General features: G+C 42.5%; 2 protein-coding genes across 10 annotated transcripts in view; one reads left to right on the forward strand and one right to left on the reverse strand.

Moving 5' to 3' along the window:
* The first annotated feature begins 883 nt into the window (after positions 1-883).
* On the forward strand, positions 884-13234 carry Nqo1 (NAD(P)H quinone dehydrogenase 1). The gene is made up of 6 exons (XM_048355223.1): positions 884-1134; positions 5781-5945; positions 6049-6179; positions 9501-9614; positions 10870-10971; positions 12341-13234. The coding sequence occupies exons 1-6, from the start codon at positions 1128-1130 to the stop codon at positions 12644-12646; spliced, it is 825 nt and encodes a 274-aa protein (XP_048211180.1). The 5' UTR covers positions 884-1127; the 3' UTR covers positions 12647-13234.
* A 7420-nt stretch (positions 13235-20654) lies between these two features.
* Positions 20655-25227, reverse strand: part of Nfat5 (nuclear factor of activated T cells 5) — an 84128-nt gene continuing 79555 nt past the window's right edge. For all 9 annotated transcript variants that reach the window (XM_048355216.1, XM_048355215.1, XM_048355221.1 and 6 more), the window contains one exon: positions 20655-24845. The gene's annotated coding sequence lies outside the window, so the exon portion shown is untranslated. The remainder of the gene's footprint in view (positions 24846-25227) is intronic.

Below are 25227 nucleotides of genomic sequence, written 5' to 3' on the forward strand. Positions count from 1 at the left end.
CTTGATTTTCCATCTTTAGACAGTATCATTTTACTCTATTTTCAGTCAAGGCTCAGATGTTGGGAGCTACAGGCCTTAGGCACAGAAGTTAAAGGAATATCAGAAAGCCTCATCAAGATTGCTTTAATATAGTATTATAACATTAATGAAGAAAAAAGTGCAGAGAAAGAAAATATCAACGTGTTGAATAAAGACAGGCTTACTATTACTGGTTTCTCCTTTGCCTTAGGGTCAGTATGGCTTGGCTTAGAACCATTATTGAATCTGTGTGCACGTGGTATGTGCTCGCACGCACGCATGCTCGAACTCAAGGCCTTAGAGCTAGTGCTCTACCGTTTAAGCCATCCCAACAGTTCTGGCTTTCTCCTGGTTAACTGAAGGTAAGAGTCTCAGATTTGTCGGTTCCATCTGGCTTTGAACCTCATCCTGAGATCTCCACCTCTTCAGTAGCTAGGATTAGAGGTGTGAGCCACCAGTGCCTGGCTTTAATCTGTTTTGATCCCTGTTTAAGATCCCTAGCAAAATGGGGGGGGGGGGCAGGGGGAGGGGAGGGGGTTCCTACAGGCCCCTACATGCAGAATCTGAACCTCGCAAGCGAACGTTATTTATTTCCACGGTCTAAGACCAGAGTCACAGTGAGTCAGCAGGATCTGCGCTGGATCTAAATGACTGCCAGTCGCCCCACCCGCCCCATTCTTTGCAAAGCTCTGGGAGATGCCCAAAGGGCCTGGGGCCTCCACACTTAGGGCTCACGTGTGTTCTCAGGACAGGGCGCAGGTGCGCGTGCCTCCCACCCTCACCCAGATCCTGGGGGCTCCTCTCACCCTACCTCCAGGAGATGCTTTCTGGATGTCCACATATGGGGGGGGGGTCACTCCTCCAGTCCCCGATTCCCCTCCCCTGCCCAGAGCCCCTGTGGGTGCGGGCGTCTGGCCCCGCCCACGGTAGCCGCCCAGTTCCTAGCGGGGCGGGCCGGGCAAGGTATAAAGCAACAAGTAATCCGCGTGCCAGGAGTCGGGACAACTTCGCCTGGGAAAGTCCTCACAGCCCAGCAAGTTCCGGCACCCGGCCAGCGTTGCCCCGGCAACCAGCAGCCCAGCCAATCAGCGCCCAGCGCCGCCGGAGCCATGGCCGGTGAGTTGGGGCTTGGTTCTGAGTTTCGCTTCTCTTCTCCAGTTCCGGGCGGCCCGATCCTGACTCCTTCGGGACCCGTAGATTGGGCAAACTTGACCTGGTACTCGATCCATTTTGGTGACAGAGATTCCCTCCTCTGCCTTCAGACACGAGGTCCTTAGAAGGCCCCACAGTTCTGTCTGGTCTCAACAAAGCCTCCACCAGCTCCACCACACCCAGAGCTCTGAGTTCTGTTCCACAGCCTCCCTCTGGGATGGAACAGCGCCAAGGTTCAGAAGGCATTTCCTCAAAGGGCTGCGGCCTCGGCCTTCCACCTCCCCCCACCCTACCCCACGCACGCCCCTTGCTACAGTAAACCGGGGAAAGATTGCCCATGTTGGCCACATACAGTTGTAAACGTTTCTGGAAAAGGACTGAGATCTTCTCTAAGCTCTATCCACACCATGCCATGCTGGAAGACAGCAGGGAAGAGGTGGTTATGATGATGATGATGATGATGATGATGATGATGTTAGTGCTGAGCTTGAACTCAAGGCCTGAGTGCTGCCCCTGAGCCTTTTTACTCAAGTGCTCCACCACTTGTGCCACAGCTCCATGTATGTCTGGCTTTTTTGGTGGTTACCTGGAGATAACAGTCTCATGGACATAACTACCCTAACTGGCTTGGCCACCTCAATCCTCAGCTCTCACCCTCTGTGAGGAGCTAGGTTTTACAGGCATCAGCCTCTGATGCCCAGGGTAGAAAGAAATATTTTCCAGTCCTACAGGAAGTTCTCTGTTTCTGTGTAGCAAGCCCCTGAGGGGGAAATGGGAAGATTTGGACCTTGTAATCCCCAGCAAAGTAAATCCTCAAGTTGATGGTGGAGCATCTGTGACCAGAGGATTCAAATGAGAACAGAGGAAGGATTCCCCACACTGATTTGAGGCTCACCTCTACTTCTAGGAGGGTTTCTTGATGATTGCGTCTTCTTCCTGCCAAAAAGATCACATAGAAAAATAAATCTCCATTAAAAGAGCGTGCCACAATCCCTTTCTGGCTGACGCTTTTCTTGTGTAAGTGCTATTGGGCGTGTCATCAGTGAAACTGTGGGATGATTGAGAGATATAGTTTATAGAAGGTTAGTAAAAATCACTCTCAGCTTTTGACTAGCTTGAGGCTGAAGGAAAGGAATAGGGTGAATGCCAGAACAACAGAGGAGAACTGAGGTCAGGCCCAGAGATTCTGACCACCAGAATTTCGGCTCTCTGTGGTGTATTTATCCCAGGAGCCCAGAGAAAGTGCAGGGGGTAAGGAGACATGGATGGAGAGGCTGAGAGGCTACTTGGTGAGGAAATTAGCATTTCATGGGGAAAAAAGAAACATCTGGCTGGTGTGGAAATAAAAGAGTGAAGGAATAAGAGCTCTCAGTTCATGGAAAAGTGAGAATGAACCTGTGTGATCCATAGGGATATTTGGGGGGTACACCAGTGCTCAGAGAGAGGCCCATGAACAGAGATATGCTTGAGGATCAGGAAGAGGGGTGACTTCATAGTAGAGAAAAAAATATATATATATAATAAAAGATTTTTTTAAATGATATATTTGCTGGGCGCTGGTGGCTTATACCTGTAATCCTAGCTATTCAAGAAGCTGAGATCTGAGGATTGTGGTTCGAAGCTAATCTGGGCAGGAAAGTCTATGAGACTTTTATCTCTCATTAACTTCCTAAAATCTGGCAGTGGAGCTGTGGCTCAAAGTGGTAGAGCACTAGTCTTGAGCAAAAAAGCTCAGGGACAGCACCCAGGCCCACAGTTTAAGCCCCAAGACCAACCACACACACACACACACACACACACACACACACACACACACACAAAGATATATTTGCTTCAGTGAGATATACCTCTTTACACCATGCATGATAAGAACAAATTAATGTTAAGCTAGAGGCGCCAAGAGTCTGACAACCTTGGTACCATATCCAGGGAGGATGTCTCCAAGAGGAACACGGCTTTGCCTGGCTGATTGTACCAAGTTTATGACTTTGCTGCAATAAAAGAGTTTGAGGACACATTCAGAAAGAGACCAAAAAAGGTTTACTAGTAAAGCATAGCAAAGAAAGGCTAGTACACAACCCAGACGTGGGTGCGGGCAACTGGTAAGGAGACCTTCTGAATGCTTTAATGTTCGTGATCAAAAAGTCGGTTAGGAGTTTGACCTAAATTTACTGGAGGATGTTCCCCTATGCTTGATGCCCGATCATTCTTTCCGTTACACTGATCTGACTTTATTGATTGTGGCCCCAAAGATATCAAGTCTGTCCATTGGTTTACTGGATTTGGGTTACCATGGTGATGATGTCTGCTTTTCCTCAGTGTCCCTTTCCACCAAGGTTGGTTTCATCTGACACTCCTTTAAAGACAGGTGTCCTTCCTGGACATAAGGGTTTTTTGTTTGTTTGTTTTTTGTTTTCCAACAATTTTTGTGCATTGAAGAGTCATATTCTCTCAAGTGTTGTCCCCCACCTCCCAGGATAAGTGTCAGTCTTTTTTATTCTTGCAGATTCTCTGTGCCCAGAGCATACTCATTATTTGGGCAAATGGATGAGGTCAGAGAAAGAGAGAAGGAGAGAGAGAGAGAGAGAGAGAGAGAGAGAGAGAGAGAGAGAGAGAGAGAGAGAACACAACTATACATTGCAGCTTAGTGAGGGAGTGTGAAGCACAAAGCAACGGAATTTGTGTCTGTGTGCTTTCAGTCCATCTGTTTATTGATGCAATATTTGTATCTCATTTCTGGCCTCATTTTCCACGATTCATCCTCCATCAGAGCTCAACTGGCAGATGCTGGGAAGGCCGTCCATATTGACTGGCCCTGAAGCTGCAGGTTGTTTTCTGAGGAGATTTGCCCCTTACCTGTCCAGTCACCCAGCAACACTGTACCCGGAAATTGGTTGTATGTGTGTGTCATGTTGCCTCTCTTTTGTGAATTCTGAGGACATCTAACTTGTCCTGGGTCATGTTGCTAGCAGGAAGGAAGTGGAAACAAACCTTCCAAATCCAGAAGTCCCTGTTTTGTGCATGAACAAAGGATGACTGCTTACCCAGGACTGTTACTTTTGTGTTGTAAATAGGATTTACTCTTCACTGCTGTAAACAAATATGACTGTTGGTTTATATTGTGGTGTTGGGAATGGAGCCCAGTCCTTTTTCTTTTTTTGCCAGTTCCGGGCTTGAACTCAGGGCCTGAGCACTGTCCCTGGCTTCTTTTTGCTCAAGGCTAGCACTCTACTACTTGAGCCACAGCGCCACTTCAGCTTTTTCTGTATACATGGTGCTGAGGAATCAAACCCAGGGCTTCATGCATGCTAGGCAAGCACTCTACCACTAAGCCACATTCCCAGCCCCGGAACCCAGTCTTTTGTGCATTCTAGGCAAGTGCCCTATCAATGAGCTGTATTATAGGCAGCAAGCTGGTCTTGAACTCATGATCCACCTGATTCCACCCTGTGAGTATTGGGATTGCAAGCATATGCCATGCTTGATTTCTTTCTTTAATTTTTAAGTTATTTTTGGTGGTATTGGGGATTGAACTCAGATCTTCTCCCTTGCAAGGCAGGTACTCTACCACTTGAGCCACATACTGGCCCATCTACTTAATTGTGTGTGTGTGTGTGTGTGTGTGTGTGTGTGTGTGTGTGTGTGTATGTGATAGGGCCTGGGTGTTGTCCCTGAGATTTTGTGTTCAAGGCTAGCACTAACTCTACTACTTAAGGCACTACTACACTTCTAGGTTTTTTTTTGGGGGGGGGAGGGTTAATGGGAGACAAGAGAGTCTCATGGACTTTCTGCTTAAGCTGGCTTTGAACCATGATCCTCAGGTCTCAGCCTCTTGAGTTGCTAGGATTATAGGTGTGAGCCACTAGCACCTGGCTTTTTTTTTTTTTTAAGGTGAACTCTCAGAAAGACAAACAGATGGATATCCTAACTTGATTGTTTTCTGTGAAGTGCCTTTCACTATTTTTAACATTTTACTACTCAGGAAATGTTTAACATGAAGTCAATGAAATACAAAATGTCAAAGCAATGTTTAGTAAGCACTGATCACAGTCACAAAGAGGGGCTGGGAATGCGGCTTAGTGGTAGAGTGCTCGCCTAGCAAGCACGAAGCCCTGGGTTGGATTCCTCAGCACCACATACACAGAAAAAGCTGCAAGTGACGCCCAAGTGGCAGAGCGCTAGCCTTGAGCAACAGAAACTCAAGGACAGTGCCCAGGCCCTGAGTTCAAGCCCCAGGACTGGCAGAACAAAACAAACAAAAAAAGTCACCAAGAAAGTATTTGACCAGCGCTTAATATGCGTGCACTTCTCCCAATAGCATTGAGTGCATAGATCTGGAGTGATCCTAACTATTTCAAATTAGAACCAAACTCACAACCCTTGTGCCTCAGCCTCCCGTGAGCTGAGATGACGGGTGTGAGTCCTTTGAAATGCTTCGAGTAATGACGTGATGATGTTCCAGACATGTGGGATTTGGGGAGCCCTTTACATTTCAAGTTTTTGGCCCAAGGATGGCTCCGTTGTTAAACATCTAGGCAAATATTCCCAAATGTGGAAGACATCGGATCTCACCTGGTGTGGATTTCCTCCTGTGTCTCGTGTATGTCTAGTCAGGACAGCACTGATCGTCCTGGCACACTCGGAGAAGACGTCCTTCAACCATGCCATGAAGGAGGCAGCGGTGGAGGCGCTGACCAGCAGAGGATGGGAGGTAATGGAGTCCGACCTCTACGCCATGAACTTCAATCCCATCATTTCCAGAAAGGACATCACAGGTGGGAGCTGCCCCTCGGTCTCTCTCCTTTTCATGCTTCCTCGCTGGGGGGCCCCGTGCCTAGCCCTGGCCTCCCCGGCTTCAGCCTCTCCGTCCTCCTGCAGGTGAGCTGAAGGACTCTGAGAACTTTCAGTATCCTGCCGAGGTTTCACTCGCTTACAAAGAAGGTCGCCTGAGCCCGGATATCGTGGCTGAGCAAAAGAAACTGGAGGCTGCAGACCTGGTGATATTTCAGGTATGGCAAGGACAGGATAGCAGGAGAGCTGTCTGTACTGGGTGCCACTGGCTTTGGCCTGGAATCCTGGCTACTCAGGAGGCTGAGTTCTGAGGATCGTGGTTCAAAGCCAGCCCAGGTAGGAAAGTCTGTGAGACTCTTATCTCCAATCAACTACCAAAAAAGCTGGAAGTGGAGCTGTGGCTCAAGGAATAGAGTGCTAGCCTTGAGCAAAAAAGCTCAGGGACAGTGCCCAGGTCCTGCTCAGTTCAACCTCCAGGATAGCACCCCCTAACTTCTTCCCCACCCCCCACAAAAATAAAAAGCGGTCTGGGATGCTTGAATTCTTTCTGTCCTCAACCTGTCACCTCACTAGCTGTGTGATCTTAGTCACACACCCACTGCCTGCTCTGTGGCAAGGAGGATTGCTTCAATGCTCAGCATAGCACAGATTTGGACATATTGTGCATCTGGCTGTGGTACTCAAGAATAGTGTTTTACCATGTAGCTCTGGCTGGCTTTGAACTTGAGACCCTCCTACCTCAGCCTCCTGAGTGCTGGCATTTTAGTCCTCTTTGCCTAGCATAATGAGACTCCAAAAATAAAGCGGGGGCCTTCAGCATTTTCCTTCTATGTGCCTAACCTTCCCTTCCAATGGACTCTCAGTCTCTTCTCTCTCCATGGAAATCCTCAACAATGTATGGAGTGACATGTGAGACACTGATGTTCTTCCTGGTGGAACATCCCAGCTGGAGAGGCCTGGCCCTGCTTAGGGATGCTTTCTGCTGCCTGCAACTGAGACCATCTCACCATCTGTTTAGTAGACAATACTGGGGGCTGTGTGTGCATCTTTTCCATCTTCCCTGGAAAGGCAACGCATTCTGTAATCAATGACCTGGCCGTTAGCAATCCCCCCCCCCCAGCTTTTCATTGATCAACATGGAGCATATATGGTGCTGGAAACTTCCCAAGGAAGGTGGTATAGGCTGTAGTTCTGGTTATTCAATCTGTTGAAGAGGGGAAGGAAGAAGGGAAAAAGAGAAAAGAGCAAGAGCGAGTAAGAGAGAAAAGGAAAGAGATCGAAAAGGAAAGAGAGGAGGGACTCGTGTTGAGCTGTATTATGTAGGGAAAAGCGGGAGGTGTGGCTAAGTAGATTGGATGTGATCTCAGGGAAGGGGGAGGGAACTGCCTCCAGGTGTGCCAGTTACCTAGGTAATGCAGGTACTGGGCAAAGACTTAAACAGGAGGGGGCATTTGCATGGAGCCTCTTGGGGATGGACCTTATACCAGTAGTCCTGCTTTAAAAAAATAAAAATTAAAAATAAAACCAAGCTCTAGGGCTGGGAATATGGCCTAGTAGCAAGAGTGTTTGCCTTGTATACATGGAGCCCTGGGTTCGATTCCCCAGAACCACATATATAGAAAACGGCCAGAAGTGGCGCTGTGGCTCAAGTGGTAGAGTGCTAGCCTTGAGCAAAAAGAAGCCAGGGACAGTGCTCAGGCCCTGAGTCCAAGGCCCAGGACTGGCAAAAAAAAAAAAAAAAACAAAAACCAAAAACCAACAACAACAACAAAAAACCAAGCTCTATAACCCCTTTCTACAGGTTAAGAACCCCTTAACTATGGGAGAAAGCTGGTGAGACCCACAATCTCCCACTTTGTCCTAATTTTCTTCCTGGACACATTCTAATTGTCTTATCTTTGAATCAAGAAAATAAATACTTGTATTGTCCTTACTTAGCTTTATAAGTACAAGTATATATGCTAGGGATTGAACCCAAGGCCTCAGGCCTGCTAGGCAAGTGTTTTACTATTGAGTTACACTCTCAGCCCATCTAAGACATTCTCAGGAGAATTCTCTGAGAAACTTTGGTCACAATGACTGAAATGTTTGCATTCTTGGAGAAGTTTTGTTTATTCTCAGTGATAGGATTTTAGGGCTGTGTGCACAAGCGACAGTCCTATTCTGAGTACCATACCTGCTAACCCAACCTCTTGGGAAAACCAGACTCTAGTAGCCCACCATGAAGCAAACCCTTATCTGCCATCTTTGCTCTTTAGGCTTTGCTACCAGGTGAGAGTTCACAGAAATGAATCTTATTTGCATGTAACTTTGTTCAGACCTAGCTAATATCTGTAACTTTAGGGGAAAAATTGGAGAGCCTAACCTAGGACAGTAATTTTCTCTTTTCTAACTTTTCAGAGTTAGATGCTACTCTGTGTCCTTCGTTTATCTTTTTTTTTGCTAGTCCTGGGGCTTGAACTCAGGGCCTGAGCACTGTCCCTGGCTTCTTTTTGCTCAAGGCTAGCACTCTGCCATTTGAGCCATAGCACCTCTTCTGGCTTTTTCTGTGTATGTGGTGATGAGGAATCGAACCCAGGGCTTCATGTACATGAGGCCCTCTACCACTAGGCCACATTCCCAACCTCCTTTTACCCTTTTTTTTTTGGTTGTTGTGTGTTTTTGTTTTTTGTCAGACTTGGGAACTGGCACTGTCCATGAGCTCATTTCCTTAAGGCTAGTGCTCTACCATTTGGAGCCACAGCACCACTTCTAGTTTTTTGGTGATTAATTGGAGTTAAGAGCCTCATGGTCTTTCTTGCCTGAACTGGCTTTGAACCTTGATCCTCAGATCTCAGCCTCCTGAGTAGCTAGGATTATATGCATGAGCCACCAGCACCCCACCCAGTTGTGTTTTTGAAATGAAGTCTCCCTAATGGTTGCCCAGATAGACTTTGAACTCAGAGCCCCCTACCCTAACATCCTAACTTGCTAGCATTACAGGTATGCATCATTTGCATTTTGATGTTTTTCATTTTCTTTCTTTTTGCCTGGGCACTGTCCCTTGTTTTTAGCTCAAGACTGGCACTCCACAACTTGAGCTCCACTTCTGGCTTTTTGGTGGTTAACTGGAGATAAGAATTTCATGAACTTTCCTGCATTACTGTGAGCCACCAGCACCCCGCGTTTTTTGTTGTTGTTGTTGGAAGTACCAGGGTTTGAACTGCCTTGTACCTTCTAAGAAGGCCTTCTACCTGCTGTTCTCTCTGTCTCTGTCTCTGTCTCTCTCTCTCTGCTTTTGAGATAGGGTCTCAATATGTACCCCAGGCTGACCTTGAATAGGTATGCCAAACACCTGGGCTCAAGATACGATCCTTCTACCTCAGCCTCCCGAGTAGTGGAGATGACAGGAAAAGGACATCATACTCCACTAATTTTCACTCTTTATTTTAAACATACTAACTGCTCCAGAGGGATTGTCAAGCCCTCTTGAAGAAAGGTGCTCCCCACAGGGGCACAGAAACCCCCTGAGCTGATCTCCGGTGTCTTCTGTCCCACAGTTCCCGCTGCAGTGGTTTGGAGTCCCCGCCATTCTGAAAGGCTGGTTTGAGCGAGTGCTTGTAGCAGGGTTTGCCTACACATATGCTGCCATGTATGACAAGGGCCCCTTCCAGGTAGGTGTTGGCTAAGGCGGGAGTCTGTGTACATTCCCTCCACAGGCTGAGCTCTGAGCACCACGGGGCACGAAGCCCTCCGGAGGAATGCGTGACCAAGTTCTTATAGACAAAAATGACATGATGCTTGGGAGTTGTTTTAAAATATTCCAGAAGAAAAGGCAGGAGGAGTGAGGGGAGGAGCTAAAACGACAGAGTTGGAGCTGGTGGTAGATATATCAACATACTATTTATGACTTTCTCTTCATGTTTGAAATTTTCCATAATAAAAATAAAAGTGCATCTTTGTTTTGTTCTTTTTTTTGAGACCCAAATATCTGCTTAGGAAATCTTGCCCCCCCCCACCCAAAAAAAGAGAAATCTTGCCCAGTGGCAGGTTTTGTTTTTGTTTTTGTGATTTTTGTGATAGTCCTGGGGCTTGAGCTGTGGGCCTGGGCCCTGTCCCTGAGCTCTTTTTGTGCAGGATCTGCTTTGGAGCCACAGCTCTCCTTCCACTTTTTTGTGACTAATTGGAAGGTAAGAGTCTCTTTCACTTTTCCCGCCTGAGCTGGCTTCACCCCTCAGTCTCCGATCTCAGCCTCCTGAGTAGCCAGGACGACAGGCGTGAGCCACCAGGGCCCCCTGTGGGAGTCTTTCGTTGCACATAACCGACTTCAGTTGCTGGGACAGCGTTGAGCTGCTGGCCACAGGCAGGTGTGTGGAGCCCTGGGCCTGCCCATCCTGTCTGTGGATGCTCCGGGCTGGAACTTCTGCAGCCACACTGTGTGCAATAGAAGCAGCCAACAGCGTGGACATGCATGCCCCCTTCTGTGTGGTTGTTCATTGCGGTTTGTCTCTCTCTCTCTCTCTCTCTCTCTCTCTCTCTCTCTTTCTTTCTTTCTTTCTTTCTTTCTTTCTTTCTTTCTTTCTTTCTTTCTTTCTTTCTTTCTTTCTTTCTTTCTTTCTTTCTTTCTTTCTTTCTTTCTTTCTTTCTTTCTTTCTCTCTCTCTCTTCTTTCTTTCTTTCTTTCTTTCTTTCTTTCTTTCTTTCTTTCTTTCTGCCAGTCCTGGGGCTTGAACTCAGGGCCTGAGCACTGTCCCTGGCTTCTTTTTGCTCAAGGCTAGCACTCTGCCACTTGAGCCACAGCGCCACTTCTGGCTGTTTTCTGTATATGTGGTGCTGGGGAATCAAACCCAGGGCCCTCATGTATACGAGTCAAGCACTCTTGCCATTAGGCCATGCTCCCAACCCCTGCGACTTGTTTTCTCTTTCCCAGAATAAGAAGGCGGTGCTCTCCATCACCACTGGCGGCAGCGGCTCCATGTACTCCCTTCAGGGTGTCCATGGGGACATGAACATCAACCTCTGGCCAATTCAGGTACCTCGTGCTCAGTAAACCTTCAGGGGAATTCATTAATTGAGCTTTCCTTGGGGCCAAACACAGATGGGAGGTGTGACAATAACTGCAGAGCATGAACTTAGAACCTGCCTGACCTCTGGCCCCAGGGTTTCTAGCACATGGTCCAACATGTGCACGCCTGCCTGGTCCAACAGCATTCTCTTCTAGCCAAGCACCGGTACACACAGACCTCAATCTGTGGAGCCTGGGGCTCTGTATCTCCTCTTCCTAGAAGACTGGCCTCACTCACCAACCTTTCTGGCTTCCTTCAGTGGCATGGACTATGAGAACTTTATGAGCAAGTTTTTTTCTTTTCTTTTTTTGTCAGTCATGGGTCTTGAACTCAGGGCCTGGGTGCTGTCCCTGAGCTTTTCTGCTCAAGACTAGTGCTCTACCACTTTGAGGCATAGCTCTACTTCCTTTTTTCTGGTGGTTAATTGGAGGTAAGAGTCTCATTGACTTTCCTGCCCTGGCTGGCTTTGAACCGCATCCTTAGATCTCAGCCTCCTGAGTAGGATTATAGGCATGAGCCACCAGTGCCTAGCTGTCCAGTCAGTTTTTTTGTTTGTTTTTTTTTTTGGCCAGTCCTGGGCCGTGAACTCAGGGCCTGAGCACTGTCCCTGGCTTCTTTTTGCTCAAGGCTAGCACTCTGCCACTTGAGCCACAGCACCACTTCTGGCCATTTTCTGTATATGTGGTGCTGAGGAATCGAACCCAGGGCCTCATGTATACAAGGCAAGCGCTCTTGCCACTAGGCCATATTCCCAGCCCCTGCCAAGTCAGTTTTTACAGATGAATAAAAACTGCTATCTAACATGAGCTTCTGGGGAGACCACTAGGGTTTGAACTCAGGGTCTTGTTTGGACCACAATCCTCTTAGCTCTGCCTCGGAGCTCTACTGTAGCTAGAATTACAGGCAATATACCACCATGCTTGGCCTTAAAAGAATTTTCCAAAGCAGGGAGTTGGAAAGGAGAGCAAGTGAAGTTGCTACCTGGAAGAATCCTGATCTTGTTAGAGAGGCAGAGAAATGCACAGCCACCTTCCTTGGCAGGAATTAGCCGCCAAGAAGCCTAAACTCTCCCTAATGTAATTGAACTTCAGCTCTTTTGGCAAAGGCTCCAGGTTGGCACACTTTCAAGGTTTCATTCATCTCAAGAAGAGCACAGTGGCAAAGGCTGACACAGGCAGCAGCTCGGCGGGGAGGGTGAAAGGAGAGAAGGTGTAGGCAGACTCTCCAGGGCCCCTGAGCTCTCCTCACCGGAGTCTCCCTGTGGGAAGCCCACGCCAGCTTCTTTATGTGTGGGACTGGTTCTGTGACTCACTTCCCTGTTTCGTGTCTCCTCAGAGTGGCACTCTGCATTTCTGTGGCTTCCAAGTCTTAGAACCTCAGCTGACTTACAGCATTGGGCACGTGCCACCAGATGCCCGAATCCAGATCCTGGAAGGATGGAAGCAACGCCTGGAAAATATCTGGGAGGAAACACCACTGTATTTTGCTCCAAGCAGCCTCTTTGACCTAAACTTCCAGGCAGGATTCTTAATGAAAAAAGAAGTACAGGACGAACAGAAAAACAAGAAATTTGGCCTTTCTGTGGGCCACCACTTGGGCAAGTCCATTCCTGCTGACAACCAGATCAAAGCCAGAAAATAAGACTCACAGGCTGTCTTTTCTAACACGGAGACAAATCTAGGTATCTGTTTCCCTAACTTGTTTTAGTTTTTGTAGATTTGGGTTTTTCCTCATGTCCATAAAGCATGGGTAGGAAAAAGATTAGATTGTATTTGTAACATTTTGGATAGTTTTACTGTTTAAGCATAACTGATTGTTAGGATTGCTATTGTGGTTTACAACTAGGCTCTTTTAGGCATTAGAGGACACGGGTGGTAAAGCAAAGAGAGCTAGAAAATAGTCTTTTTGGTCAGCTACATGACTTAATTTCTTTTTTTAGGGCTGAACTGTTAGGGCCAACTTTGGCTAGACACCATCCAAATCTCCAGTGATCTATTTTAATTACCTCTCTGTGGTTTACAGCAGAGAGGGAATTGCCCAAAGAAAATAACGACTGAATCCATCTAGCCTAAGGGACTTGTTTGGTTGTTAGCAATCCAATGCTTGTTTATGATCTTTATTAGTTTCAATTACCATACAGTGACTAATATGCCTTTCTTCCTTCAACATTTTTTGTACACATGTGCACAGATACCTTAAAATGAACAGCTAATAAAGGTCTCTCCTTCACCTCAGTCTTTGAATTCAATGTTTGCAGGAATAATCTAACATACCCACACCGTGTATCTGCTATACTGACTGAATTCAAGAAAAGAAATAGTACCTTTAATACATAAAAACAGTATAGCTGTTCACACACACACACAAATCTTGTGTGGGATCTGTCTGGAAGGTTGTTTTCTGTAACATTACTAAGCTGATGAGTTCCCTTTTGAAGGCTTTATTTGGATGGATCCCATGACTTTTGGGATAAAGTTGTATACCTAGTTTACTAATTTGGTGAACAGTATTGGCATGGGGCGTATGTGTGCATGCTCACACATGATGAGACAAACCCAGGGCCTTACACAGGCTAGGCAGAGGGCTGCCTTTGAGCTATATCCTAGCCTCCAATTTTGGAGTAATATCTAATATTCCAATTTATTTATTCCAATTTTATTTATTTATTTTTGCCAGTCCTGGGACCTGAGCTCAGGTCCTGAGCACTGTCCCTGGCTTCTTTTTGCTCAAGGCCAGCACTCTACCACTTGAACCACAGTGCCCTTGTGGCCTTTTCTGTTCATGTGGTGCTGAGGAATCAAACCCAGGGCTTCATTCATGATAGGCAAGCACTCTGCATCCCCAGGCCCCTTCCCCCCAATTTTAATTCTTGAAATACATCTCTTCACTATGGGTATAATTCAAGTAGAAATTGGTGAAAGCCTGCCCTCTTGTGGTATATTGAGGAAAATAAGAAAAAGGATGCAAAACCAGGTGGCCTGAAAAAATGGGAATCAGCCCTTTAACTGCCAATAGTGATGGCCTGAGCAGTGTGTGTGTGTGTGTGTGTGTGTGTGTGTGTGTGTGTCAAGATGCCCCTACATAGTATATAAAATAGCAGACAGGGAGGTGTTTCAGTTTGAAAATGTTCTCTATTGCCTGCATCTTCAATGCAGTTCTGTGGCAAATTTTTCAGTTACAAATTATAATACATAGTTCAATTTTACAACAAAAAAAGCCAGTGATTCATGCCCATAATCCTAGCTACTCAGGAGGCTGAGATCTGTGGATGGAGGTTTGAAGCCAGCGAGGGCAGGAAAGTGTGAGTTTATCATCAATTAACCAGCAAAAAGCCTATAGAGAACTGTGGCTCAAATGGTAGAGTCTTTAGCACACAAGCTCAGGAACAGCACCCAGGCCTTGAGTTGAAGTACCAGGATGTGCATAAAACAAAACCAACAACCCATACTCATTGGTATCAGTGAAGCTAGCCATAGAAACATTCAGGCCAAAGTGGAATCTACTGGAAGACAGGATTAGAGGAGTCAGTAATAAATTATGGCCAAGCCAGGTACTGGTGGTTCACACCTGTAACCCTACTCAGGAGGCTGACATATGAGGATCATGGTTCAAAACCAACCCAGGCGGGCTGGGGATATAGCCTAGTGGCAAGAGTGCCTGCCTCGGATACACGAGGCCCTAGGTTCGATTCCCCAGCACCACATATACAGAAAACGGCCAGAAGCTGCGCTGTGGCTCAAGTGGCAGAGTGCTAGCCTTGAGCGGGAAGAAGCCAGGGACAGTGCTCAGGCCCTGAGTCCAAGGCCCAGGACTGGCCAAAAAAAAAAAAAACCAACCCAGGCAGCAAAGTCCACCAGGCTCTTATCTCCAATTAACCACTAGAAAATGAGGGGGGGGGGGCTGGGAGTGTGGCTTAGTGGTAGAGTGCTTGCCTAGCATGCATGAAGCCCTGGGTTCGATTCCTCAGCACCACATACAGAAAAAGCCAGAAGTGGTGCTGTGGCTCGAGAGGTAGAGTGCTAACCTTGAGCACAAAGAAGCCAGGGACAGTGCCCAGGCCCTAGTCCCAAACCCCAGGACTGGCAAAAAAAAAAAAAAAGGGAGAGAGAGAGAAAAGAAAATGAGAGTCTTGAGCTGAAAGAACAATAATCCTTCCTATATCTCCATCTCCTGAGTAGCTTGGATTACAGGTATAGGCTACTGTGTCCCCAGCTTGTTTTTGTTGTTTTTTTAAAACATGTAGTTGCTATGTTATCTCAGGCTGGTCTCAAGCTAAAGATCTTCCTGCATCAGCATGCTGACTGCCGGGATTACATCTTGTAGCGTAAGACTCTTACCAGTTTGAAATAACCTGAGGTAGGATCAGCATTTTTGGCAGCCATATCCTGTTCTAGTCTTTTCTTCAGATTTATGCTTTTCCTACATATTCTATTTCTAGGAGAGAAAAGTATACAGTCTTAGATTTGTACTATTAAATTTCATGTGGCTATAATTCCTTTTCAGTGCTAAAGTCAATAAATGCCCAAAGACAATTTTTAAACTTTAGAATGGTAACATTGTTAAAATGTGACAGCTCAATAGATATTTAGATGATAAAAATTGTCATTCCTTCCTAGAATGTACTCTCTAAATTTGGTAAGAAAGTATATTGTCTAAAGCAGTATCTTAAGCTTATTTACATACTACATTCATGATATCTACCTAGTAATTTTCCTTTTCTCCCCCTCCCCCTCAATTGTTCCTCCTCTCCTCTCCTCTCCTCTTTCCTTTCCTTTTACCTCTCCCCCTGCATCCAGTTATCACCTGAAATAACTCTGGGTACTATTGGTAGTTGTATTTACCACACTGTGGTACAGATTTACATTTGTGGAAATAACTACCTAAGACTAAAAGCAGTGTGGAACTGAAGAGTGGAGAGGCTTAGTTTTCATCTAATGTACCTCTGTGTAAGTATCGCTTTGCTAAACATAAAAACCAAAAATCTGTCATACATTTACTCCTCCTGGCAATCAAAATAACTATCAAAAAGATTTCTATATCTCACCTTCTTCCTAATGATTCTGTAAATGCAGCTGTGTACTCGGCATTGCTCCATTCCCATGTTTATGCAGTTTGACAAAAAGACTGATCAATGCAAAGTGAAAACTTTCCATGTTTTATTTTTGACTGCAGCTGTTTACAGAAATATAGTTGCAAGTATACAAATGTTCCAATAGAAGCAAAATATCTTTTTTAATATTTAACAAGTTATCACAGATAGCTAAAAACATAGATGCAAATGAAATTCCCCCAGAGAACAAACTGAAAATATCAGGTGTCAGTGCTCTGAAATCCCAACTATGAAAGCCATATACACAAAAATGTAACTCTTACATCATTGCAGGACAATGGAAGAAGGCAGTTCAGTGGTTGATCAGTGTGCTCAGGCAAATGAAATTTAAAAAAATTTAAATGGCAGAATGTAGAGCTAAACCACTTGAGAACAGGTTAATGAAATATTCATAGCATACTTATTAAAACACAAGGTAAGTGACTGGGACTCAATAAAGTTGCCAAAAATCAATCACTTGGAGCTTATTATTAGAAAGGAACAAGGTGAGCAGATACATTCAATAGATTAAAAGAAATCAGCTCAAGTTCATTAGAATCAATATTGAGTAGTAAGGTCACAATCACTTCAGTGCAGGGCAGTTAGTTCTTCATACACAGAGAAGTCTGATTCCAAACACATTCCTGTATTGATGTATGTATGTATGTTTGCATGTGTGCGTGTTGTCCTGAGGTTCATTAGATAAAATGACAATAAATCACTACAAACCAGGCAACTAATTTCTGGCGCACGCTCGCGTGTGTGTGTGTGTGTGTGTGTGTGTGTGTGTGTGTGTGTGTGTACACATGAGCAGGTTTGGTATGGTTAAACAGAATTTAGAAGGAGGTATTACAAATTGAGGTTGAACAGGATTGTGGCAGAATGCTTTGGGTACCGAAATACACTATGGAGTCAAGTGAGGAGAGGGACTAAGAAGGGTGGAATGTAATCAGAGCCTCTCTCAGCAGTCTGCCAGCACCAAAGTTCGTAGAGCAAGCCACTTCCACTTCCACTGCTGGTGTTAAGGGAGCAGTGGTGAATTCAGAAGTGAGAAAATATGTAACTTTTCTTGTGAAAAGTAAATTTTCCTTTCATGAGTTAACTAGTTGATTTGGTAAACAGTAGAAGTTTAATTATGGAGGTGCTGAGTTATTATACAAGGAAATAAAAATGAGTAAATCTGCCCATGATTAGAGTATACGCACTAACATGCATACAACTGAGAAATGCCCATATGAAATAATGTATTATCTTGTTCAATACTTTAGTAAATAACTCTTATCTGAAGCATGAACTTCAGGGATAGCTCTATCTCTACTGCAACATTATGCTGAGCAAGCTACTTTTAAAGAAGTTTTAACTATTAAAAGAAAAAAAAAACTACATCAGGTGCTAAGTTGGCCTGGTCAGCCATCATATTTGCTATCTCAGATACAAATGTCATTATGAGGAATGATAATTTTGTTCCTAGAGCTTGTCTAGCCAGAGCAAAATTGTCATCTGCTGGTAAAGAGGCAATGGAGAGAAAGCTTGTACTACATTGCCTACAATGTACCCATTTTTTAGATAAACAGGAGACATTAGCACCCATCAATTGTATTAGCTACTTAAATGTTTTAACAATTCAAAGAAATATAGAACATTGCACCTATATATTTAAATCTGTCCTTTAATGTAAACTTTTTAGTAAGTGGCAAAAAAATGCCCAGCTAAGTTAACTGAACTATTAATAACTAGTCTAATTGTATATGTGCATAAAATATATGTATGTTTTAGGCAGTACTGAGAATTACCATTGCCCAGACATTATTATACGTAACCAGATTAAGATGAATTCACATAAAGACAAACGTGTAAGTGCATCTCCAGGAGTGGGAAATGAAATGTCTGCTCACCAGATATGGTTTATGCCAGTGGTTCTCAAACTTTACTGCATAACAGAATCACTTTGAGGGTCTGTTAAAACAGACTGCTGGACCCCATTCTAGAGTTTCTGACTCAGTTAAGTTTGACCTAAAGTCCAAGAATGTGTCTTTCTAACTGGTTTCCAGGCGATACTGATGTTAGCTGGTGGGCTGAGGTCCGTACTTGAAAAACCACTGGTTCATATAAACTATTAGAAAACTATGTTCTATAAGGTTTTCAAATGCATAACACAAAATATACAGCAAGGGGGTTAGTTTTAATTAAGTCCCAAATGTATGGACTAGCAAGAACATTTTAATGTTTCAAAAATAATTTGCTAAAGTGTAATCATTTCTCTTTACAGTCCTTTAGAAAATATCCACTTACCACTTATACCAAGTCTTTAGGAAATAGTGACATAACATACCAGGTCTGCTACCAAAATAAAAGAGACAGTATTCTGAATAGTTGAAGATGTATTCATTAAGAAGGAATCATGGCGGTACAGCATCATTGGCTTCTTTGGAATGATTTAAGTGCATAATGTCAACAGGGAGCTAGGAATAGTGCATAAAAGTTTCCAGTCTTCAGTGCCACTAACAGTCATGACAATACTTGCCTGGGGAAAGCAGCTCTACCCCAAAGTCCCTACTGTGTCCTCATCTGTTGATGGCACTTTTTTCAAGCACCACCACTATAAGAAGCCAGAATTGAAACAAAATTTAGAAACACACACACACAAACACATACAAAACCCAGGACACTAAATCCAGCAGTATTTGATAGAAAGAAATGATTATTTTAGGTCTGAAGAGGTTTAATAGCTTCTTTCTAGTGAACAGGTTCTAATGGACAGGAAGTATGACAGAATGAACTACCCTGCTTATAGTACCCTGCTTAGTTAGGAAAACTGACACTACCAACAGCCTTACTTATATTTTAGTGATTTACTTTTATTCATCAGGAAAGGTTTTTCAAATAGCTCCTGAAATTTAACATCTGTGTGCACAGAATCTCAGATACCAAAAATGTCTAGCTTTCAGGTACAACCAATCAATAGTTGGTTGAGATAAAGACAAATTTATAGTTGACATTTATAAATTATATACAAATGGTATAATTCTATTACCTTTTATTTACTCTCCCCAAAGGACTAAACCTAATAGTGTATCTTCTGGTTGTTGTTGGGTTGGTTTTTTTTGTTTCTTTTTTGCCAGTCTTGGGACTTGAGCTCAGGACCTGAGCACTGTCTCTGAGCTTCTTTTGCTCAAGGCTAGCACCCTATCACTTGAGCCACAGCACTACTTATAGCTTTTTGGGTAGTTTATTAGAGATAAAGAGTTTCATGGACTTTCCTGCCCGGGGTTGGCTTTGAACCACAATCCTCAGATCTCAGCCTCCTGAGTAGCTAGGATTACAGGTATGAGAGACCAGTACCCAGCTTCTGTTATTCTTAAGTCTTACAAAGTTGTTTTCTAAGATAATAAAGAAACAGAGAAGAGAAGCCTGGTGTGATTTGTGCCTATACTCCTAGCTACTAAGAGAAACCTCAAGATCAAGATCATGGTTGGAGGCCAGCCCAGGCAGAAAGTTCCAGTGACCCTGGCTGTCCCTCTCCCCATGCAGCTCAACCAACATCTGGACACAGTGGCCCACAACTTTTATCCCAGCTATGTTGGGAAGTGTAACTAGATGACTGAGGTCCTGGCCAGCTCAAAAGAGAGAGGGGAACAGAGAGAGAGAGAGAGAGAGAGAGAGAGAGAGAGAGAGAGAGAGAGAGAGAGAGAGAGAGAGAGAGAGACAGAGACAGAGACAGAGAGACAGAGACAGAGAGACAGAGAGACAGAGAGAGGACTGAATGCAAAAAAGGGAAAAGTTGGAATCTGTTACAAGTAGTTGTTTTTATGTTTTTGGCAATAATGAAAAGTAGAATTTAAGGGGCACTATCACAGTTTTTAAAAAGGCACTTTTCCATAAATATTTAATCTAGATATAAAATATTAATGTAAAAAAATTTCCTGAAAGAGAAAGAGGGGTAAAAAAAGAATTTTATTAATAAGTGAGGTTTAGATTGACACAAAAGGAATTAGACTTAAACATAACCATTTGGACAATTTACAAGTGACACTGTAGACAGAATTCTGATATCTACTACATTATGAACATTAATCTCCACAACTGAGCTCTAGTAACAAAACCAGGGAGAAAAAAAAATCTTTCTAATATATAAAATCCTACTGATTCACTTTCAAGGGTACACACTCAAGTCTTTTTTTTTTTTTGGTGGTGGTGGTGAAGATCAAGTTCTTGGCTTGCACATTGCTAAACAAGTGCTCTAGCAGTGAGCTGCACTCCAAGTCATGTTATTTTTCTACTCTATCGGCTGAATATCAGTCTTTTTCTTTCATCAAGTTCCTCCAAAGAGTTGTAAGATGGCTGACTTGATTAAGAATAAATCTACAATCAAGATTCATAATAAAGCTAATGGATCTTATAATTTTTTATTAGTTAAAATAATCAGGAAGTAGATGTTGTAGAAATTTTCACCACTTAAGTAAAAAATTCTCGCATTACTTTTTTTTTTTTCTTCCTCAAGTCCTGGGCACTGTCCCTGAACTTTTTTTGCTCAAAGCTAGCAAACTACCACTTGAGCCACAGTGTCACTTCTGGCTTTTTCTGTGTATGTGGTACTGAGGAATTGAACCCAGGGCTTCATGCATGCTAGGAAAGCACTCTATCACTAAGTCACATTCCCAGGTCTCACATTACTCCATAATGAATATTTATAACTATGCTGAATATGAGGAATTATTGGGCCATTTGTTTTGGTCCTTATTTATTGGTACATCTAAGATTTTACTTTTCCAAAGTAAGAATTTATAATGGCTTTTAGGGTCAAAAAGGCCAGAAACAATGGTGTATGTCTCTAAGTCCCAACTACTTTGGAGGCTGAGGCCAGAGGATCAGATATTTCAAGACTAACCTGGGGCTACATAATAAGGCTCTGTATCAAAGGTTAAGTAAAACAGAAAGCCAAAAATAAAAATAGAAAAAAATGCCAAAAAGAACTATTATTTTTATTCTGGAGGGACACAGATACAACTACTTCCTTATTTTCTTTTGCAACTATTTTTCTAATGTAGATTAGATGAGGTTCTAATGGGCAAGAAATAAACATTAACACAAAATTCCCAACCATAGCACATGATAATAGCAAAAAAAGTTTTGCACTGGTGAAATAACAAAATGATACTCCACAAACGTAACATGACAAAACTCAGAAGCAAAATATGACTTCTAATTGTCTCCTCTCCTTGGTGTGGATACATAATGGAATGATAATAAGGAATAACACATACACACACACACACACACACACACACACACACACACACAACACTCACAGAAAGAGATAAGCTCCAAGTATTTATGAGAGTCACTGAAGCAAAAAAATCGAATGTATTAATATAAAAAAATGTGGTTCACAGTTTATTTAGGTTCTTCTGCCAAAACCCAGTAATTTTTGTTTCCAAAGCCTTTGCTGGCACACTGAGTCTTTCCCCTATGAAGCTGTAACTTGTAACAGTAATTGGGAAACCACATTATTAGCACAAGTATCAACCACTGAGCTAACTTTTCAATAAGAAGACAAATACTCCTTGTAACCAAATTATATATTTAGAATGTTGTACTTGACCTTTAGGGGTTAGAAACATTTAACAAAGTAAAAAAAAAAAAAAGAACAAACAAGATGCCCCTATCATTATTGAATAAGAATAAGGTAGCACAGCCCTTGTATAAATAACCACAAAATTTATGAGAATAAAAATTGGGTTGTCTGTCTCCATCCCATGAAGCCATTACAGTTCAGGTACATGTTCTGTTCTAAACTAAGGTATTATAAAACAGAAAATTGGTCCCGGTGACTTAGCATTGTCAGTCATCATTGTATAAGTAGATAAGCCTCTTGCTTAAACCACAGAACAGACAGAAATCACCACACAAGCCAGTCTTCTTGCCACCATTTCATCCATAGTATCAACCAGCATTCTAATCAGATCCCGGTGAATAAACAGGCTTCTTGAGTCATTTATGTGATTTCAAAAACAAAAATTCAAAAATATATAGTTTACTACTACTTTTTTACTTTTTATTTCTTTTTTAAAATACCTTCTGGGATTGTATTCTCTGACATTACAGGTAATTCTCTAGCGTTAGAATTTTACATTTTAAAACTGAAGCACTGGATTGTGTGGGTGATCCTTCTTAAAACCTGAACTATATTGGATTATCTTTCCTAATCCCAGGGGAGAAGAGATAGCTTGAGGAAAATACTTTTGGTTAAGAGAATTTATAAAGTAGCTTGCTCTGGGTATTACAAGATGGGAGAAATGTTATTAAAATTACAAATTTTTAGTGTCTTTATAAATAAAAGGCATAGAATACAGAAAGCCAATTAATATTAACAATAACAATAAAATATTAAATATATAGTGAGCAAAGACTGAATGGCTCATTCTTATAAAACACCATTTGACACAAACTGCCTCAATAGGTTTTCCTTACTCTTTCACGTTCTGCTGAGTGAAAGATCTAGCAAACACACTGTAAGCTGCCTTTAGCCCACTTAAAAACATCAAGGAACTGCCTGATGGAATGGCTACAGATGAACAGGTCATTTGTTTCAAAAGGTACTTAAATACTCATAAAGACATAACAAACCCCCCCTCCCCTGTCACTGTTATCAGACGCCACGTTGTGGTAGAACATCAGACAAACTCACAAATTTACCACAAAAATGTGTGGCAAAAAAAAGAATAGTTTATATATATGTATATATATAAATTTCTATATTTATGCCATGTACTCACTCAGTACAAATAGCAAAATAGTATACCATTTCCTAAATACAAAATATAGCTTTCCAAAAAAATGAAACACACATTAGATATAAACCATCCAAAACTTGAACGATTGAAAACTGTATTCAAAATTAAATGACCCAGAGTAGGTCTCTTTCTGAAAGTTCCCTTCATATCGGCCAGAAGCCTGTACTACTGAAAACATAATTCAATACCTCTCAATCAGAGAGAGAAAGAAAGAAAGGTTAGGGGTGAAGGTAAAGATATATGAGAATGAAGAGAAAACACAAGTCAGAAAAACAACATTCAAAAAGCAATGAAGACCATCACAAAGGGGGAAAATCTGGCTGTAAAAAAAAAACACCAAAAAACCAATGCCACAACTATAGAGAATTCGACCAAATGTATACAATAGGAGAGGGGGAAAGGAAAGAAAAGAAAGAACAGAAAAGTAGCCTTCAACAACCATTAACAGGCTATTTTTTGTACACTTAAAAATAAATGGACAGGATACCAAAGTATTATATCAACAAATAGAACCCACACACAGTTGGCTTGACACTGCATGGACAGCTTTCCACATGCCAAAAGGAAAATGAGATAAGCACGTGTCCAGACACAGGTGGTAGTTAGAAGCAGGCATCCCAAAACTGTATAACTAATGCTACAACTGCAAGTTCTGGAGTGTGTTATTTTGCTCTTTAATGATGTAACACAAGTCAATTTTTCATTTTAAGTCAATGATATGACCCTGTAAAGCCTAAGGCTGTGGGAACCATCAGGTTAGTGACCACTTCAAACTGTAAAGCACTGAGGTGACGAGTGAATTACACTCACTGCAGTTCAGGGAGAAGTGACATTTTGGAAATCTTTTATGTTTTTTTGGTAATGAAAATTTATACTGTGTTCTATAAGAGGGAGAATTTTGATGACTTCAGAACAGCACCGTTCATGGAAAAAATACATTTTTTTTTCTCAAAAATCAACTCTCAATATTTCCTAGAAGAACACTCCTTGCCCTGTGCTGCAGGATTTCTAGGTCACCTTGGATTCAAGTGGCCTTTTTCTTTAAGCTGCTATAGAGTCATAAAGCCAGTAGTATATTAATCGTTGTCTACAATGAAGTGAAAAGTAGGTAGAAAATAATACAGATGAATAGAAAAGGGACTAGCCTAAGACTGGGTAAAAAGAAAATAAACGCAAATTACTGTCAGTTTAAACTACTGTCGGAGGATATCAGAACATAATTTACCATATATTACCCCCTTCATTTTTCATAGAGCAAAATAATGATTTTTCTATACATTTATGGCTATACCCCTTAGTAGAAACACAGAGAATAATCCTCTGAAAAGTAAAAATCAGTAACATTCCAGCTGTCCCCAGTTTTGTATGTCATCTGCCTTTGTGTTTAATTAAGAGTCCTCTTACTACAGCTTATTTGTCAGAATGTTACCACTTCAGTTTCTTTATAAAAACTGAAAAGAAAAAAAAAGATTCCTTCACTTTGGCCAACAGCTGTGTTCTTTATATTGAAAAAAAAATCACAGCCTTAGTAATAATGGAGCCTTACTTTTTTCACAAGCCACTACTTGACAAAAAATAATGCAGGAGAAAGAATAATGAACATCAAGAGTAAACATGTCAGATAGTATTTTCTAATAGCAATAATAACTGAGTGATCTAGCCTTTAATTTGACCTGTACTTTTAAAGAAACTGTGTCTAAGAAAATAGCAACAATTATTTCCATCAGCTGGAAACTCAATAGACTCTCAGTCATAATTGTTATTAGAAATATAAGCTGTAAATATGTTAACATTGGTGGCTAGTCACTGCAATAGGCAGCACAGTGTGCTCTTTTGCAACCAGAGTAAAATCTATCCATTTACTCAAATACAGTTTTTAATATTTTGCTTTAGTAATCTTCATGGAACCATTAAGATCTCAGGACATCTTGGAATCATGATTTTCATCAGGACATATCTGAAAACAAACAAAGAAAAATACCTCTAAGTAAAGAAAGAATTTACAAAGTGTTTGTCACAAAGAATAATCCCAAAAAAGAAAAATCCCAAAGTATATTGTGCTCCTACCAATGCTTTTTTTTTTTTGTGCTGGTCCTGGTGCTTGAACTTGGGGCCTGAGCACGGTACCTGAGCTTTTTGGTTCAAGTCTAGCATTCTACCACTTGAGCCACAGCTCTACTTCTGACTATTTCAGTGATCATTGGAGATAATGTCTTGTGGACTTTCCTGAAGAGCATCTCATGGACTTTCCTTCCTGGGCTCTCTTTGAACTGCAGTTCCTGTTTCTCAATCTCCAAAGCTTAGATTACAGACATAAGCCACCAGCATACAGCTTGAGC

The sequence above is a fragment of the Perognathus longimembris genome, chromosome 10 (assembly GCF_023159225.1).
Source record: "Perognathus longimembris pacificus isolate PPM17 chromosome 10, ASM2315922v1, whole genome shotgun sequence".
In the NCBI taxonomy this organism is placed as follows: Eukaryota; Metazoa; Chordata; class Mammalia; order Rodentia; family Heteromyidae; genus Perognathus; species Perognathus longimembris.

Bases quoted from the DNA above. Each gene is read 5' to 3' on its own strand.
- Nqo1 (XM_048355223.1), top strand. The intron at 9,615-10,869 runs GTAGGTGTTGGC...TCTCTTTCCCAG, and splicing joins ATGACAAGGGCCCCTTCCAG to AATAAGAAGGCGGTGCTCTC. The intron at 10,972-12,340 runs GTACCTCGTGCT...GTGTCTCCTCAG, and splicing joins TCAACCTCTGGCCAATTCAG to AGTGGCACTCTGCATTTCTG.